Below are 19984 nucleotides of genomic sequence, written 5' to 3' on the forward strand. Positions count from 1 at the left end.
ACGTGTCCAGGGGAAGGAAAGACGTCCGCGGCTGTAGTGACCTCTTGCGGCGCCGTGGACGCCTCCTGATGGCCTCTGGGAAGCGTCTGTGTTTCCGGGACGACCGGCCAGGCTGACCCCTACTAAGTCCGGGGCCCGCTATACCGGTCTACTTCGCGGGAAGCGAGAGTTGCAGGCGCTTAGACTGGACACACTACCGAGATTATAGCAAGATGCTGTGTTTAGTATTAAAGTAACGAAAGTTATGGTTAAAGCACTCAGGTTACATGGGCTACCACTTAGTATCGTGTTGGGACTCCTTTTTCCCGGCATAATGCAGCAACTCGAGGTGGTATGGATTCAACAGGTTGTTGCCAGTCCAAAGCAGATATATTGTTATGCTGCTCCTGTAGCCTAGCATAATGACGAAAGTGTTGCCGATGCACGATGTTGTGCACCAACTGACCTCTCAATTATGTCTCTTAAATGTTCAAAGGCATTCACTTCAGGCGCTTGAATTGTGTCCAGAATATTCTTCAAACCAATCTCGAACAATTGTAGTCCAGTGACACAGCACCTTGTAATCCACCATCATTCCATCGTTGTTTGGGAACATGAAGTTCATGAACGGCTAGAAATGGTTTCCAAATAGCCGAACACAAACATCACCAGCAAATGATCTGTTCAGTTGGACCAAAGAACCGAGTTCATTCCATGCTGAAGCAGCTCCCACCATCACCAGAAACAACAACCAGCCTGCACAGTGCCTTGTTGACAAGTAGAGGCCACGGCTTCGTGGGGTCTGCGCCACACTCGAACGCTACCTTCAGATCTTTCCAACTGGAATCGGTACTTATCCAACCAGACCACTATTTGCCTGTTGTCTACGGTCCAACCGACATGGTCACGATGCCAGGAGCGATGCTACAGGCGATGTCTTACTTTTACCAAGGGCACTCGCGTCGCTCGTCTGCTGCCATATCCCATTAACACCAAATTTCGCTGCACTGTCGTGACGGATACTTTCGTCGCACGTTCCACGTTGATTTCTGCATTACTTCACGCAGTGTTGCTTGCCTGTTAGCATTGACAGCCGTTCACAAACACTACTGCTCTCAGTCGTTAAATGAAGAAGTGAAGACCGTCGGTTACTATGTTGTCCGTAGTAAGAAGTAATGCCTCAAAGTTGGTATTGTCGTCACGCTCTTGACACTCTGAATATTGAATTTCCCAGTAATTTCCGAAATGCAAAGTTCCATGCGCATAGCTCCTACTACCCTTCTGCGTTCAAAATCTGTCAATTCGCGTCGTGGAGCCGTAATAACGTCGGGAATTTTTTTCACATTAATCACGTGAGTACAAACCACACCTCAGCATACGCACTGCCCTTTGATATCCTGTGTACGCGATACTACCGCCATCTGTATATGTGCATGTCGTTAAGCCATGAATTTTTCACTTCAGTGTATATTGCGTCTGTCATAGCATACGTAAATAATTCAGTGAAGTGCAGAAATTTCGACTTGATAGCAGTGCAGTCGTCAAGAATTGACATAGATTTTTAACTACGAGTACGTCAGCATCTTATCTAAAAATTTGGTTATGAACATTGTAAATCTAAAATCAGTACCTGTGAAGCAACTTAATTGCAAAAGTCCAGCAAATCTACTGATGATACCATGTTAAGAAAAGTGAAACGTGTCTGTCACATTAAATACATTTAGTTGCCGCATGAAACAGGCGTTTTCATTAGCATTTAGATAGGAACATCGTTTTAAAGTGCGTTCTGGGGAACATTCGCCTAGGAGGCACATAGGAATATTTTATTTTCGTCTGTGTGGCGAATATCGTTTTTTCTGGCGTATATTAGGCCAGTGTTAAAGACTGAGACTTATCTGAAAATTTGAAATTCGGAGCTTTCAATTTCTTGTTCCATTTCTGGAACCACATCCATTTGTCTCAAACATATTTAATCACTTTTGTACATTATTTACCTAAGAAGTTAAGTCCCATAGTGCTCAGAGCCATTTTGTACAATATCTTAGATATACTGAAAACGAATAGAGTCACTTCGGCAGCCCCGAGATAACGAACAGAGAAACTTGGAACACGTCGTGATTATCGTACATGGCACGTTGTCATCAGAATTGAGTCTCTCAGGTTTAAGTATTAATAGTAGCATTATCTTCATAGAAACTATTCTCATCCAGCTCATTTTCGGATACGTCTGAGCCTGTGTCGGGATCTACAGATGAAAGATCGTTTTTGTTAGGAACATACGAATCACTGGTCTCGACTTCACAGCTAGAGGCTATTTAGTAAAAGAAGTCTCCTCCACCACCGGAATAATTCGCCTACTTCTGTTAGAAGCCTCTACAGATATTGTTCCAGCCGTTGGACTCTAAATAAACATGCTACGTTAGGAAGTAATATATCCTGGGACTTCCTAGTTGAATGTAATTAATGAGAAAGAAACTAGCAAACAATCTAGAAACAATGATAAAATGAATGAGCCATAACATATCAAATCAAAACTGATACTGTGTAAAGCACATAGCTATGTACAGAAAACATTTCGAGCGAATAAAATTGTAACTTATGCGGAAAGTGAACCACACTAAAACAAACTGAAACTGCGCTTAAAAGTAAGGTACCTGCTAGCTGTGATTTTGTGGAAACCGCTATCCCCTTCAGATTCCTCTCAGCAAACACAATAAAATAAGCTGTAGTGTAGCCAGGTAACTCAAAATGCCATGTAAAAGAACTTAAACAAGAAGTTTGATTATCCACCTGTGAGGCTCAATACTGCTACTTCAGAAACATCCGCCTGTGGGACGGTGTGCGTCTGGAACGGAAACAAGTTTTCCTGGGTAAATCGGAAAGACGAAACATTTGCCTTAACTACATTACGACTAAATATCAACTGATAATCTCGTAGCCGGCGATTCTTAGATCCTATAGTTGAAAAAAGTATACCATATCCGCCTGTCAGGCGGATGTCTGTTCCAAGCGTTAATATAAATTGTGTAGCTGCTATGGAAAATGGCCATCAAAAGAAAATTGCTAAATTTGTATACGGTAAGACGTACGTTCATAACACAGCACTTCCATATCATTAGTTTGAGGAATTTCACCGTGTGGTTCCGCTGCTGAATAATGCCAGAATACCTATTTAGAGCAGTTTGGCCGTAGAAGACATCTGTTACGGCGGCCGTAAAAGAGATCAATCAGCGTATCTGGGACATGGAATTGCTGCTCTAAGCACGCCGCAATATGCGAACTGCACGTAAAGAAAGACGTTATACGCGCTCCTGAGACCTACAGAACAATACCTATGCCACATATGGGACAAAACGTTTTGTCATCCACATCAATACAAGGCTTATTTCTCTTGCTGAACAAATACTTCCAAAACGCCAACGTCAATTCGACCAAATAGACAAATTCCATACAAATTTTATACCTGAGCAATTTGCAATAAGAAGGCCTTCGGTACCCCGATGCCTTCATGTCCTTTCATAATTTACGGAAAACAGTCGACCGTCCACCGAGGGCTGAGCTATGGAGTCTTCTGGAGGAGGGTGGCCGCTCCCAGAAGCTCGTTAATTTTGTGTGCCAGTTTCATCGTGGCATGTTTGTCCGCGTTCAACATGGCGACACTTTCACATATCAGTTTACTGTCCCTAGCGACCTAATGGAGGCATGTGTCTACGTACACATGTCAACTCCTCTCATAATTCTAATTACTCTCTTCTGCACTTTTTGCCTTAGCGAAGAGTTACCCAAGACCATTTTCCTGCCCAACAGTGACTGAAAATATGCAAAATGTGCTAACCCATCTACTTCCGTACGACCAAAGCCAATATTTATTCCTATGGGAGAAGTACTTGAACCTAAAAGTCTTACATGGCACACTACACGGATTGTCCAGATTAAGTTACCACCAACATGCTCACACAATGGTTCAACTGGCTCTGAGCACTATGGAACTTAACTTCTGGGGTCATCAGTCCGCTAGAACTTAGAACTACTTAAACCTAACTAACCTAAGGACATCACACACATCCATGCCCGAGGCAGGATTCGTACCTGCAGCCGTAGCGGTCGCGCGGTTCCAGACTATAGCGCCTAGAACCACTCGGCCACCACGGCCGGCGCTCACACAATGCTTTAAAACTTTCTACCTTCTTTATTATTATTATTATTATTATTATTAGTCGCATTAGTCGCAAAGTTCCCGGAGTGGAAGACGCTAAGTAAAGATGGTTCGTTTTCCGTTCTTCTGGTTATTTTTATTTTTCCACCAGTTTTCCATTGTTTGTGAGAATTTAGGTCTTCTTCACTCCATTTTGTTCCGATTTTTTGAGCTGTCTCTGGTTTGACCTCTTATTTTTGTTCTTTTCCTTATGTGTATTTCTTCTTTGGTGATTTTGGCAAATTCCAACTCTTTTTAACATTTTGGATCTATTCTCCTACATTAGCGAGGGAATCTACAAATTTCACTATTATTTATGTTAGCCTGTGTGGCCAAAGAATTTGAGGAGTCTTTTCCTCATGGCTGCCTCTGTGTTAGAATATTATTCAACTTTGGACGTTTTCTCTAGTCTATACCCACTCTCGGTCCACCTTGGTCCCAAAATTTTCCTAAATATTTTTCTTTCTTCTTTCTTTAGATTTTTTTATTTCAGTTATCTTGTTTAGTGCCAAGCTTTCGCTGGCATATAACACGAAGGTTTAATTACTGTTTTGTAATGTCTAATTTTGGCACTTAAAGATATGCATTTTTTATTATAGAAGTTTAGCAGTCGGCTGGTCCCGGCGGAGGTTCGAGTCCTCCCTCGGGCATGGGTGTGTGTGTTTGTACTTAGGATAATTTAGGTTAAGTAATGTGTAAGCTTAGGGACTGATAACCTTAGCAGTTAAGTCCCATAAGATTTAACACATTTGAATTTTCATGTGAATATATTTCTGTGGAAGACTGTAGGGGGTTCCCGGAAAAGAATCTACACCAAAAAATATATGAGTGTTCCGCTACACTTTGTTGCGTCTAGACGCCTTAAAGAATGATTTAATTCGTTCCTACAAATCCTTTTAACTTTTTGCAACACTAATGTTACTCAGTTTTCCTCTTTTAAAGGCAAAATATTCCAGGTTCGTGCTATTCCTTTGTGAGTTCACGTCAGTTTCAAACGCACCACAGACACTCTACAAACCAGATACTGCATCGCCACACTTTCCTCTTACCAGCCATGTAGTAGTGTGTACAGAGGCACTACGCAGGCGTGCTTTAGTGATCTCGGCTACAATAGAGCACTACAGGCATGTGTCTCACTTATATAGTCTTCACTTGGATACAGTGCGCAAGTGACAGATCAAAGCGTGAAGAAGAATAAACACTCAGTTCAGCACAAGTTGCCAAAGGTGACCGACACTACCTAGCCTTATAACACATTGGCCTCCATGGCTTGTATGCCCCAACGGAACTCGCATGAAGGCAGAGATGTTTTACAGTGCACACAGAATCCTTTATTTCAATCTACACTTATCACCAAGTTGTTGTCATGTCCTAGTTCATGAACCACGGGCAACGTATGAGTGGCCAAGTAAGTGGTCCTGACAATAGGGATAGCAGTTACTTTAGAATAAGGCTGGGCATCTCGGACATATTCTGAGTCGTGGTCACCTTTGTGCTCAGACGGCCAAGACTACCAAACCCACCAGTTAGTCCCTCAACCGTTAGGGGTAAAACTCAATGGGACCCGGGGCAAGTAAGGCTAGCAAGCTGCTTTCCTCGTACTTTAAATATGATGCTGGCAACAATCAGAGCAAAATGCCTGTAATTGACAAACCAAGGACTCCTAAGATACGACTCGTCAAACGAATGGTAACGAGATGGGGAGCTATTAATATCAATGGGGGCTACTCTGGGAAGAAGGTGGAGCTGGCAGAGGTTACAAGTAAGATGGGGTTGGACGTTTTAGCTGTTAGTGACATTCGGGTAAGGGGTGAGAAAGAAAAGGAAGTGGGAGAATACAAGGTCTACCTGTCAGGAGTCAAAGCAGGAATAGCACAATCCGGTGTAGGGCTTTACATCAGGAAAGAAATGGCACCCAGCGTAGTTGCAATGAGGTATGTAAACGATGACTGATGTGGATAGATTTGACAGTGTCTAGCAAGAAAATTAGGATTGTGTCAGTATATACGCATTGCGAAGGGACAGATCAAGATAAGATGGATAGTTTTTATGACGCACTCAGTGATGTAGTTGTTAGAGTAATGGACAAGGACAGTGTTCTGCTCATGGGTGATTTTAATGCCAGGATTGGGAATCGAACAGAGGGTATGAAAAGGTTATGGGTAAATTTGGAGAGGATATGGAGGCCAATCGGAACGGTAAAAACTCTTGGATTTCTGTGCCAGTATGGGCTTAGTAATCAAAAACTCCTTTGTTAAACCTAAGAACATTCACCGGTATACTTGGGAAGGCAGGGGAACCAGATCTGTCATTGGCTATATAATAACAGGCCAGGAATTCAGGAAGGCTGTGAGGGACACACGTGTATTCAAGGGATTCTTTGATGACACTGATCACTATTTAATCTGCAGTGAAATTGGTATTGTGAGGCCGAAAGTGCAGGAGGTCAGGTCCATAAGTAGGAGGATAAGAGTGGAGAAACTTCAGAATAGGGAAATCAGGCACACATGGAGGAATTTTATGAGGGGGACTATGCTCCAGACTGAACGCTGAGAGGCATAATCAGTCTTAAATGATGATGATAATGATGATGATGATTAGCGCCAAGTTGTGATGTAGCTAAGCACTATGTTTCCTTTGTGGCAGGGGCTACGTGCTTGTTTGGTAACAATCAGCGGCTTTTCATCTGTACTAAATTGAGCGAAGCTGACCCATGTAGGTACCTAGTGATAGGTAACAACTACTGCTGGTTCGGATTTCATACGCCAATGCCACGGGGTGGGCTGAGGTGGTCGACATAGTTCATGTAGCGACATCTGTTTGGAATGGATTTTCGGACCCACATCTCATGCGACGATTGTCAAATGCAGGGACTGCAGACCACTCACGACATTGCCGTATTGCACTCAACCTGCACATGTTTGACATGCCTGGGCACACCTGACCTCGGGTGCTGGGTCAATGAGGGACGATCACTGCAAGGCAGCCCACATACCGACAGTCTATTCATCCCTTGCCACCTTTATGAGTGTCTGCCCGCCTGCAGGTAAGAGAGCTAGAAAGATCTGGTGTAGATGTTATGCACCAACCAACATGAACTACGAGGGTCACTCCAAAAGAAATGCACACCTTTTTTTTAAATCCAATTTTATTCTACATGTTTCAAAGTTCTACAGTGTGTAGATACATGCTTTAGTAACAATATTTTCGTTTCTCCACATAATTTCCATCGCTCTCAACTGCCTTACCCCATCTTGGAAACAGCGCTTGCATACCCGCATGGTAAAATTCTGGACCAACCTTTTGGAGCCACTGTTTGGCAACCTGCACAAGCGAGTCATCATCTACAAACCCTATTCCACGAAGAGAGTCTTTCAGTTTCGCAAAGACATGATAGTCACATGGAGCCAGGTCAGGACTGTAAGGCGGGTGTTTCAGTGTAGTCCATCCAAGTTTTGTGATCGCTTCCACGGTTCTTTGACTGACATGTGGCCGTGCATTGTCGTGCAACAGCAAAACATCCTGCATTTGCGGATGTGGTCGAACACGACTCAGTCGAGCTTCAAGTTTCTTCAGTGTCCTCACATATGCATCAGAATTTATGGTGGTTCTACTTGGAATGATGTCCACAAGCAAGAGTCCTTCGGAATCGAAAAACACCATAGCCATAACTTTTCCAGCAGAAGGTGTGGTTTGGGTGAATTTCCATGATGCCACTCCATTCACTGCCTCTTCGTCTCTGCTGAAACGTGAAGGAGCCATGTTTCATCACCTGTCACAATTCATCCACGAAATTCATCGCCACCATTCTCCTACTGTGCCAAAAGTTCCCTGCATACCGTTTTTCTTCTTTCTTTGTGAGCCAACATCCTGGGAACCCACCCGGCACAAACCTTTTTTAACGCCAACACATTTAGTTTTCTGCAAACACTTCCTTCCCCTATCCCAACGTAGCGTGACAATTCGTTCACCGTGATGCGTCTGTCAGCAGTAACCAATTCGTTAACTCTCTGCACATTGTCTGGAGTGTGTTAATCCTCAATATTGCCGTGGCTGCTTTCATCACGTAACCCGCTTGCCCGCCGACTAACTGTACTGCGATCGACAGCAGCATCTCCAAACACCTTTTTCAACCTCTTGTGGATGTTTCACACTGTCTCGTTTCCACAGCACAGGAATTCAATAACAGCACGTTGCTTCTGACGCACGTGAAGTGTGGCAGCCATCTTCAAGAGACGCAGTGACGGCGTCACTCACGGGAACAGGTTGAACTAAGTTTGAAAACAAGCGGGAAGGATGTATCTACACACTGTAAAACTTTCACACATGCAGAATGTAAACTGTATTTTTAAAAAAAGTAATGTGCATTTGTTTTGGAGTGACCTTCGTAGTAGTATCGGAAGTACCCGCCCTTCGTTCAGCCATACGGAGGAGCAGCAGCAGCAGCAGCAGCAGCTACGGTACCTTCTTCTTGTTCCTGACGAGCGCGGCGTCCCTGGTGTCCTGCGCGTTGCCTGGCGCGCGCTGCCCCCACAGCCGGAGCGCCATGCGCGCGTACACGGCGGTGATGACGCAGAGCGGCGTCGCGTACTGCAGCGCCACCAGCAGCAGGCGGTAGGCGAGCATGGCGCGCTCGGACAGGCGCACGTTGTGGCAGAAGGGCACCGGCGCCGCGGCGCCCTGCACCCGCAGCAGCGAGACGCCCAGCGCCGCCGCCATGGGCGCCGCCAGCAGCGCGCCCGCCGCCCAGATGGCGCCCACCACCAGCCGCGCCAGCACCTTGGACGGCCTCCCGCTGCAACCAAGCCGTACCAACGCTTTCGATACCGCACTCTCCCCACTTGCTGTTGTCTGGAACCTGGGATCTGTGCACTGGGTGGGCAAATTTTTACTTTTGATCTAGTAAAAAACAAAATTCCGTGTCAATGTGCGAAAGCTTACATTGGCCGTTCCATTCGCACAGTGCATGACAGGTGTGTGGAACATCGCCGTCATACGAGGCTACAACAGCCGGAAAAATCGGCGATAGCAGAATACTGCCTAAATGAGGGACACAGTATGAAACTTGATGAAACTGTGGTTGTTGCCAACATTCCCGGTTTTTGTAGCAGTGTCTATAAAGAGGCAATTGAAATTAGGTTGGATGATAATTTAATCAACAGAGACAATGGGTTTCCTCTTAGCAAGACGTGGAATCCTCTATTGTCTCGCATCACAACTGAACGTTCTTCGGTGCGGCCTTGATTGCGATATATCGTTGCCAGTAGTGTTTCACTAAGAGCGGCGCCGCCTCCATGTCTTGGAAGGCAGAAACCGTGATGGGCGGCGCATGCGCCGTGTACTGAACGGTGGCTTATATAGGACGTCGATTTGCAACCTGACGTCAGTTCTCAGCGGGACTCTTCAGCAGAAGCAGCATTTTCCTGAAGATGGCGACCAGTCGGATCGCCGAAATACGATTCAAGTTGATTTTTGGATCCGGCAGCAAACCCGAAGAGACTTTCAAGAGTTATTATGCCGGGAAAGCCTACGTAATCACATACTTACATAACTGCATTTTATTTACAGGTACATGTGTGGATTCACCTAATTTAAGTGGTCCTGCTTACATAGGGTGATTCAGCTGCCCCTATCGCTGGGTTTTATGCAACCCACAATGCCCTCACAGATTTCACATGTTCTCCCGGTCGATATGTACAGAATTTTAGTCCTATAGAAAATGGAACAGGACATTTCAGTAGGAAATTTAAGTTTTGTGCGGGACACGTTTTCCCTATAGCCCGCAGTTTTAGAGTTGGTGAAGGAAAACGTACAAAAATGATGTTCAAATGTGTTCTTCTCGAACAACTCAAGATCTGTGACCTACAGCAGAATAGTATCAAAGTACAAAATTTAACTGCATTAAATTTGATACAAAACTTCCTGTTCAGTTTTTCTGTGGAGTTAATAGTACATAATGCGTGAGAAAGTATGAAAATCTTGCACATGGTGTCTGAAGGAGTTGTGGACTGTATACAACCCAATGGAAGGGCTAGCTGAATCACTCAGTCTACATAGATGGGCGAAAAATTCATCGAGAGGAGTATACTGGTTATGCGTTTCTCTTAACTCTGATCCATGTCAGTAAAGTCTTAGAAGAACCCAAAAAGGCTTCAGTTTCAACAGTGCAGAAAGTGTCGAGTCTTGAAGATTTTGATCGTTTCCCATGGAATGTCATTAAAAATGTTGAACACCGAAGTGAGACGAGACAACAAATAGTTCTATATACGATATCCTAGTGGAATATGTTCACAGTACACAGAAAAGGCAGGTAATCCATGTGCTGTGGGTGCATTACAACAATGAGGAAGCGGCCATATTAGCAAAACAACCTGAACCCTTGGTAATTTTCATCGATTTGAAATTGCCACATACAAACTACTTATGTGAGGTCAACAGCCAAAGAAAACATTAGTGCCAGGAGATGTAGAGTATGTCAGAACAAACGAAAAGTGGATGTAACGATTGAGCCATGTGCGGCTCGCGTTGGTCCGTTGGTAGGTTGGCGTCGTGTAATAGGTATAGTGGCGTCTCGCTTTCTTCTTGTGTTTACTATCGGCACTATGTACGCTAGCATGGTCTGTCCGCAAGTGGCAGGAGCAGCGTTTATCGGTATCGATTACCGTGGTACTATTTTCGGGAGGACATCAAGTATTTTCTGGGTTGGGTATAACGGTAGTTCAGTTGGGACGGAGCTGGATGGAGGTCTGGCACCACTAGGACATGCCGGGACCACTGGAGGCACGCAAGCATTGTCGTATCGAGGGGCTGTACTTGCGAGGGACACAACCTCGTTGTCGACCGGACCCAGGACGTTTGAGTTGAGTGAACATTAACCCAGTAGTGAAACCTCCACTATTGGAGATCACACCATTGTTAGTGCGTTACTGCTTGCAGGTTCGCTGAGACGAAGAGCAACGAGTGGAGTGCTTGGAGTTCGCGAAATTCAATAGCAAATCTCCACTTCTTATTATTAATCACTGAATCCTTTGTATTTATTTGCGAAGTTCATCCAGAGGAATTTTTCTGCCTAGTGGCCGCTATCGTTCCAGTTGCCTGACCTGGAGGTTAACGTATTTTCGCGGCAGTGTACATTCCATCTTCCCGCTGCTGTACGGTATAGCATGTAATTCGTGAGTCTCCTTAATTGTGGTTTTGAAATTTTGTTCTTTTGGACTACCTTGGTCGTCGCGGTTCCTTCTGCTTCTGGATGTTCTAAACACTGGATTCTCTAGACGCAGTGCTGTCCACCGGTTCCGCCTTGCGTAGATTATTCCATCGTTGTGTTGGTTACCAGACGTTAGGTAGATTTTGCAGGATTGTTGGTCTGCATTTAAACTGTCAGTAGTTTGAGTTGCCATCCGGTTAAGTGAGTAGAACTCTTGGCTGCCTGTCTCATTGTTTACAAAGTTGAGCGATTTTCCCAGGCCAATCCTTGGAGCACTGTCTGAGGCCCACTTCCCTCTTGGTATGATCAGAATGTTTTCGAATAATTACTATTGGAGCCTTCAGCCGATAACTAATTTTAAATTCATTGTCAATAAGGCCTTCAGCCAAGAATGGAGTTTGTCGTAAGAGTCTTAATTAAATATTGTCTCTTAATATGATTGTACTTTTTTTCAAATAATATTTTAGTAATAATTTGATATAAAGGCCTTCAGCTGCCAAATTGTTTTGAGCAATTACTACTGGGGCCTTCAGCCGACAAATAATTTTAATTTCTGTTCAATAAGGCCTCCAGCTGTGAATGCAATTTAGCTAAAGAATTTTTAATTAGATATTAACAGCCAAATTTTATAATTTTTCCCTATTGTAAACCTTATATGCATGCAGTTGGTTCCAAATAAAGTGTTCGTGATTAAAAGAAAAAAAACTGCACAGCCAACAGTAACTGAGTAAGGCCCCGTCCACACCGACACTGCCTTTCCCTAAGTACCATGTCTCAACGGCGTATTGCGAGGACGTGCTGAAAAGTTATGCCTAAGAATTTTGTGGTAATTCCTGAAGCTTTCTAAATAAAAGGAACGTTATTAACACTCTATATCGCTATTCTACACGTCTACATATTTGTAGTCCTCTGCTGCTAGCTCGGAATTATAGTGTGTAACATGGTGGTGTGTAGCATAACTATGTCAGTGTCTGAGAGACAGCGTGCTGTAATCGATTTTGAATTCGAAGAATTCGTCCGCACATGGAACACCGTCTCCTTCAGCATGACAACGCCAGCCAGAGTGCACGCGAATGCTGTGACATCTCCAACAAAACGGCACCTAGTGTTCATTGTCACTGATCATCCTCCATACAATTCCGAATCGGCCTCATCCGATTATCATCCGTTTCAAGAATTTAAGAAACACATTCAAGGACTTCTACATCTACATCTACATCTATACTCCGCGAGCCACCTTACGGTGTGTGGCGGAGGGTACTTATTGTACCACTATCTGATCCCCCCTTCCCTGTTCCATTCACGAATTGTACGTGGGAAGAACGACTGCATGTAAGTCTCCGTATTTGCTCTAATTTCTCGGATCTTTTCGTTGTGATCATTACGCGAGATATATGTGGGCGGTAGTAATATGTTGCCCATCTCTTCCCGGAATGTGCTCTCTCGTAATTTCGATAATAAACCTCTCCGTTTTGCGTAACGCCTTTCTTGAAGTGTCCGCCACTGGAGCTTGTTCAGCATCTCCGTAACTCTCTCGCGCTGACTAAATGTCCCCATGACGAATCGCGCTGCTTTTCGCTGGATCTTGTCTATCTCTTCTATTAATCCAACCTGGTAAGGGTCCCATACTGATGAGCAATACTCAAGAATCGGACGAACAAGCGTTTTGTAAGCTACTTCTTTCGTCGATGAGTCACATTTTCTTAGAATTCTTCCTATGAATCTCAACCTGGCGCCTGCTTTTCCCACTATTTGTTTTATGTGATCATTCCACTTCAGATCGCTCCGGATAGTAACTCCTAAGTATTTTACGGTCGTTACCGCTTCCAATGATTTACCACCTATGGCATAATCGTACTGGAATGGATTTCTGCCCCTATGTATGCGCATTATATTACATTTATCTACGTTTAGGGAAAGCTGCCAGCTGTCGCACCATGCATTAATGCTCTGCAGGTCCTCCTGGAGTACGTACGAGTCTTCTGATGTTGCTACTTTCTTGTAGACAACCGTGTCATCTGCAAATAGCCTCACGGAGCTACCGATGTTGTCAACTAAGTCATTTATGTATATTGTAAACAATAAAGGTCCTATCACGCTTCCCTGCGGTACTCCCGAAATTACCTCTACATCTGCAGATTTTGAACCGTTAAGAATGACATGTTGTGTTCTTTCTTCTAGGAAATCCTGAATCCAATCACAAACCTGGTCCGATATTCCGTAAGCTCGTATTTTTTTCACTAAACGTAAGTGCGGAACCGTATCAAATGCCTTCCTGAAGTCCAGGAATACGGCATCAATCTGCTCGCCAGTGTCTACGGCACTGTGAATTTCTTGGGCAAATAGGGCGAGCTGAGTTTCACATGATCTCTGTTTGCGGAATCCATGTTGGTTATGATGAAGGAGATTTGTATTATCTAAGAACGTCATAATACGAGAACACAAAACATGTTCCATTATTCTACAACAGATTGACGTAAGCGAAATAGGCCTATAATTATTCGCATCTGATTTATGACCCTTCTTGAAAATGGGAACGACCTGCGCTTTCTTCCAGTCGCTAGGTACTTTACGTTCTTCCAGCGATCTACGATAAATTGCTGATAGAAAGGGGGCAAGTTCTTTAGCATAATCACTGTAGAATCTTAAGGGTATCTCGTCTGGTCCGGATGCTTTTCCGCTACTAAGTGATAGCAGTTGTTTTTCAATTCCGATATCGTTTATTTCAATATTTTCCATTTTGGCGTCCGTGCGACGGCTGAAGTCAGGGACCGTGTTACGATTTTCCGCAGTGAAACAGTTTCGGAACACTGAATTCAGTATTTCTGCCTTTCTTCGGTCGTCCTCTGTTTCGGTGCCATCGTGGTCAACGAGTGACTGAATAGGGGATTTAGATCCGCTTACTGATTTTACATATGACCAAAACTTTTTAGGGTTCTTGTTTAGATTGTTTGCCAATGTTTTATGTTCGAATTCGTTGAATGCTTCTCTCATTGCTCTCTTTACGCTCTTTTTCGCTTCGCTCAGCTTTTCCTTATCAGCTATGATTCGACTACTCTTAAACCTATGATGAAGCTTTCTTTGTTTCCGTAGTACCTTTCGTACATGATTGTTATACCACGGTGGATCTTTCCCCTCGCTTTGGACCTTAGTCGGTACGAACTTATCTAAGGCGTACTGGACGATGTTTCTGAATTTTTTCCATTTTTGTTCCACATCCTCTTCCTCAGAAATGAACGTTTGATGGTGGTCACTCAGATATTCTGCGATTTGTGCCCTATCACTCTTGTTAAGCAAATATATTTTCCTTCCTTTCTTGGCATTTCTTATTACACTTGTAGTCATTGATGCAACCACTGACTTATGATCACTGATACCCTCTTCTACATTCACGGACTCGAAAAGTTCCGGTCTATTTGTTGCTATGAGGTCTAAAACGTTAGCTTCACGAGTTGGTTCTCTAACTATCTGCTCGAAGTAATTCTCGGACAAGGCAGTCAGGATAATGTCACAAGAGTCTCTGTCCCTGGCTCCAGTTCTGATTGTGTGACTATCCCATTCTATACCTGGTAGATTGAAGTCTCCCCCTATTACAATAGTATGATCACGAAACTTCTTCACGACGTTCTGCAGGTTCTCTCTGAGGCGCTCAACTACTGCGGTTGCTGATGCAGGTGGTCTATAGAAGCTCCGACTATCATATCTGACCACCTTTGATACTTAACTTAACCCAGATTATTTCACATTCGCATTCGCTAATAACTTCACTGGATATTATTGAATTCTTTACTGCTATAAATACTCCTCCACCATTGGCGTTTATCCTATCCTTGCGGTATATATTCCATTCTGTGTCTAGGATTTCGTTACGGTTCACTTCCGGTTTTAACCAACTTTCCGTTCCTAATACTATATGCGCACTATTTCCTTCAATAAGAGATACTAATTCAGGAACCTTGCCCTGGATACTCCTGCAGTTTACCAATATTACGTTAACTTTTCCTGTTTTTGGTCTCTGAGGACGGACGTTCTTTATCAACGATGATAATGTCCTCTCTGGTAAGCCGTCAGGTATTTTATCGTTTCGCCCAAGGGGGGGTCCCTCTAACCTAAAAAACCCCCGTGTGCACGCCACACGTACTCTGCTACCCTAGTAGCTGCTTCCGGTGTGTAGTGCACGCCTGACCTGTCTAGGGGGGCCCTACAGTTCTCCACCCAATAACGGAGGTCGATGAATTTGCAACCATTATAGTCGCAGAGTCGTCTGAGCCTCTGGTTTAGACCCTCCACACGGCTCCAAACCAGAGGACCGCGATCGACTCTGGGCACTATGCTGCAGATATTAAGCTCAGCTTGCACTCCGCGTGCGATGCTAGTTGTCTTCACCAAATCAGCCAGCCGCCGGAAGGAACCAAGGATGGCCTCAGAACCCAAGCGGCAGGCGTCATTCGTTCCGACATGTGCTACTATCTGCAGCCGGTCACACCCAGTGCGTTCAATAGCTGCCGGAAGGGCCTCCTCCACATTACGGACGAGACCCCCCGGCAAGCACACCGAGTGCACACTGGCATTCTTCCCCGACCTACCCGCTATTTTCCTGAGGGGCTCCATAACCCGCCTAACGTTGGAGCTCCCTATAACTAATAGGCCCGCCCTCTGTGACTGTCGGGACCTTGCCGGAGAATCGGCCACTGGCCCAACAGGCGAGGCATCCTGTGGTGGGTCGGAAACGATGTCATCACCACTAGGAAGCACCCCGTACCTGTTGGAAAGGGGTAAGGCAGCTGCCACGCGGCCAGATCCCACCTTCGCCTTTCGGCCAGGCACGCGCGAGCCCACCACTGTCCGCCATTCACCCTGGAGTGATGGCTGACCGGTAAGATGCTCACTGCCGGAAGACGCAGCGACATCAGGGGTTCCATGTGATTCCAAGGCCACCGAAGTAGGCATAGGTCTCACCACAGTTGCCCCAACGCCACTACGAGCCGACGCCTGCGCCTCGAGCTCGATGAGCCTAACAGACAAAGCCTCCACCTGCCCCCGAAGAGTGGCCAATTCTCCTTGCGTCCGCTCACAACAACCACAGTCCCTACACATGACTATGTTTACCCTACTCTATACGGTGACAAATTCCCAAGATAATCTTCTGATGAGCTACTCTGATAATCAAGAAACACTCACTGAAATACGAGACGCGAAAACTACGCTAGGTTTTCCCAGAAAAACTATTTAAAAGCTAAGCGCAGCAAATAAGTACAAAAACGCTTTATACAAACAGTACTCGCTGCTGCTGGTGCTCTCGCTCTGGCTGTCACAAGACAACTGCTGATTCAAGTGACTAGTGGCTAACGGCCGCGAAACAAACAAAAGACGGTTTTAGGGCGCTTTCTTCACTTCGATAATGCTGAAGGAGGTCAAGCAGAAGATTAGGAATGACTTCGTCAAGAAAGTCAGACATTTTACAGTAACGGTATCAACAAATTGGTCTGTCATTGTGTGAAATGCATTCATCGACAGGGTGACTAGGTTCAGAAATAAATTTGTAGACGTGAAGAATAAAGGTGTAGAGTGTTAGTAACGTTTGTTTTACTAAAAAAAAGGATTTTCACATAAAAATATGGAGGCATCATTTTCCAGAATGCGCTCGTACAACTTCAAATTCCTAAAAGACTGTGATTTATGACGGCACTTTTGTCCCGTTCAACGATTTCTGCTATCACTCAACTCCACGTTAACCACGCCTGTTTTTCTGTACATGTACATGGAATAAAAATTTACAGTTCTCCTCCATATCAGTGTGATTCTATGTTAGAAGTTGATCTAAACTAAACCTTTTTCTTCCGTCTTGTGAAAGACTACAATTTTTTAAGACATAGATGAGCATGGGATACTATAACATTACAGGTCGGGATTGATCTACGAGGTCTTGAATATCTTATTTGTATCTGTCAGTTGGTACGGAGAAACTGAGATTTGGGGGATTTCTTTATATAGTTTTGCGTGATTAGGTCCCGACGCTATCCAAAGCTGTCATTTAGTTACGTGCGATTTGCGATCTGTTATGTGTTACTTTCCGATACTATATAATATTTTTTTTACTGATTACCGTTAAAATATAATGACGATAAATATTTGAGATCATTTGGAATAATATTTTAATAACTATCTACATGACGTGACGTAATTCGTTTACTCTTAGGGGAAAAAAGAGTATTAATTGTGCGTTTATGGACGGTCAGTGTCGAGATCAGTGATTACGATTCCAGGAATAATTGATTTGACGAATCACACAATCGTGTATGGTGAATTATGACCTTGAAATTGGTTGCAGATGTATGCAGGTCAATTTTGTGACAGGCTAGTAAGCGTCGCGAGTGTGTCGCGGTATCAGGACTGCTTTCGCGTTTGCTTTAACCTCTGCGAAAATACAATTTACGCGAATTCTTCATTATAGCGAAACGGTAGAATATTTGATGAGCCATTGTGGAGGACGTAAGTTTGGATAGAAAGACCATTTTCAAAATCCAATACAAATCCTGTTGATCGAAGTAACCTAGCAACCCAAAAGCTCATACGTGGTTATCAGCAGAAACAGTGAACTATTTTTCACGCACACGTTTACACTCTACATCGAGGTGTGGGTGATTTTTGGGCGCGAAATATACATTTGCAAGCATTTGATTAAATGAAAGGAAAAACATAACGAAGTTTATTCGTATATTTCGTTATTTCATGAACAGTGATATTTTCTTATAGTGGTGACAGACTGATCGTAAGTGCTCTCGTTACAAGTCAACTTTGGGCATGATGAAGAGTAGCTGGTTCTTAGTGTCTCAAAGGTCAAGTGAAGAATAATATCACACTTAAATAACGCTGCATCGAAACCTACTATCTTTGTACTATATTAATCCAGCTATTCCGTAATCAGGTGATACCGTGACCGTGTAGTTGTGTGTTGTCGACCACAAATAGGTAAACACAAACATTAACATTTCTCATGCTCTGATATCGACGAGGGAAAGAAGAGACGACAATGACGACATACATGTATACGTATACAAACGGTATACGTGACTCCTTACAATACAAAAACACAACGGACGTCACGGTATAAGTGGCGCCTCAACGAGCGGCTCGAATACGGAGAATTTGCTGTATCGAGTCGAGTGCCATCCGGAATCACGAACCCTGGAATAGAAGAGCAATGTAGCAGCCACCGAATCAGTCCAGCGAAGGAGGTACACTTCAATAATCGCTTAAAGTAAGCGATACCACCAGTTATGAGTAAAATAACATTATAATTGAAAAAGGAATTTTGATAACAGTGAATTTGATATACAATGAAACATGTATAATTTAGTACTGAATGATCATGTTGAAACGAAAAAAAAAAAAATATTACGTGATAATTTGCACCCGAGTACGGAAACGATTAGAGAGAGGGAGGAAAGTGAAGATGATACGGGTAATATCTCCAATGAGCCTAGTATGGAACAGGAGACATGTACAGCTGATCATACTGTTATTGATTTAGAGCTATCTGTAGAAACAGATACAATGGGAAGTAGGATAAGCAACGTGGAGAAACATAAAGATATCGAGGTTTCGAAGTAGATCAGCCAGCTGATCCAAAAATTGGATATGTTAATCAAAAAATGTTCGATATGTTAGTATCAATAAATACTCAAATGGGCTTGTTGAATGGTAGTTGGCTAGAGGAGGACAACAAAAAGTTAAACGATAAATTTGAGGCCAAATTTGGTTCGTTAGAAGGTAAAATGGATTCGTTGGAAAGTAAACTTAGAACCTTTGATCAGAAATTGGAAATTACTGAAAAAGAATTAAAGGCAGTCTGGGCGACCCGGTTAAATGCGAAATTTAGAGACACCTCAGAAAATCAACAGAATAAATTAATGAAAAAAATCACTGATGTTGAAAACAAATATCAAACAGTTTCGAAGAGTTGTGGTAATCTGTCCAATAGAATGGTAAAGTGTGAAAGTAGTTGTATCAACGCTAACGCAAAGATAGAAGCTCTTTCGAAACAAATAACACAGTGTGAGTCGGATTCTCGTAAGGGGATCAACAAATATTTAGTAGATCCAACAAAAAGGCTTCACGAAGATCCATTTGAATGGATAGAAGTAAAGAAAAAAAAATTGCAGCTATGTTCAAGACTGCTATTGAACCTCATCAAAATGAAGCTACAAATGAACACCAAAGTAGTAATGATGAATTAGTTAAACTATTCACTAGCGAATTCCAGCTAATTAAAGACAAAATAGTTGATGAGTTCCCTAAATGGCAAAAGGAAACCAATCGTAAACTATCGGAATTAGAACGAAAATCGTCACAGAATTTGTTAAGTGAGGACGAACTTTCAGATAGTAGGTCGAAAAAGAAACGAGTTTGTGGTGATCCGAAATGCAACTGTTATGAAAATCTACAGCGGGATGTTGATAATTCTTTTTGGAAAGAATATGACTCTTTTGGTCAGCGAGGATATTTCTCTTCCTTAAAGGTGAAGAATAGTATTTTCAAAAGTAAGCAATTTCCAACGTTCTCCACTGAAAAGAACAATCTCCGTCCGAAATTTTGTATTA

General features: G+C 43.5%; 1 protein-coding gene across 1 annotated transcript in view; it reads right to left on the bottom strand.

Moving 5' to 3' along the window:
* Positions 1-19984, bottom strand: part of LOC124545669 (prolactin-releasing peptide receptor-like) — a 268748-nt gene that overhangs the window by 133988 nt on the left and 114776 nt on the right. The window contains exon 3 of the mRNA XM_047124616.1: positions 8639-8969. Coding sequence (XP_046980572.1) covers positions 8639-8969 — 331 coding nt within the window. The remainder of the gene's footprint in view (positions 1-8638; positions 8970-19984) is intronic.

The sequence above is a fragment of the Schistocerca americana genome, chromosome 8 (genome assembly GCF_021461395.2).
Source record: "Schistocerca americana isolate TAMUIC-IGC-003095 chromosome 8, iqSchAmer2.1, whole genome shotgun sequence".
NCBI lineage: Eukaryota > Metazoa > Arthropoda > Insecta > Orthoptera > Acrididae > Schistocerca > Schistocerca americana.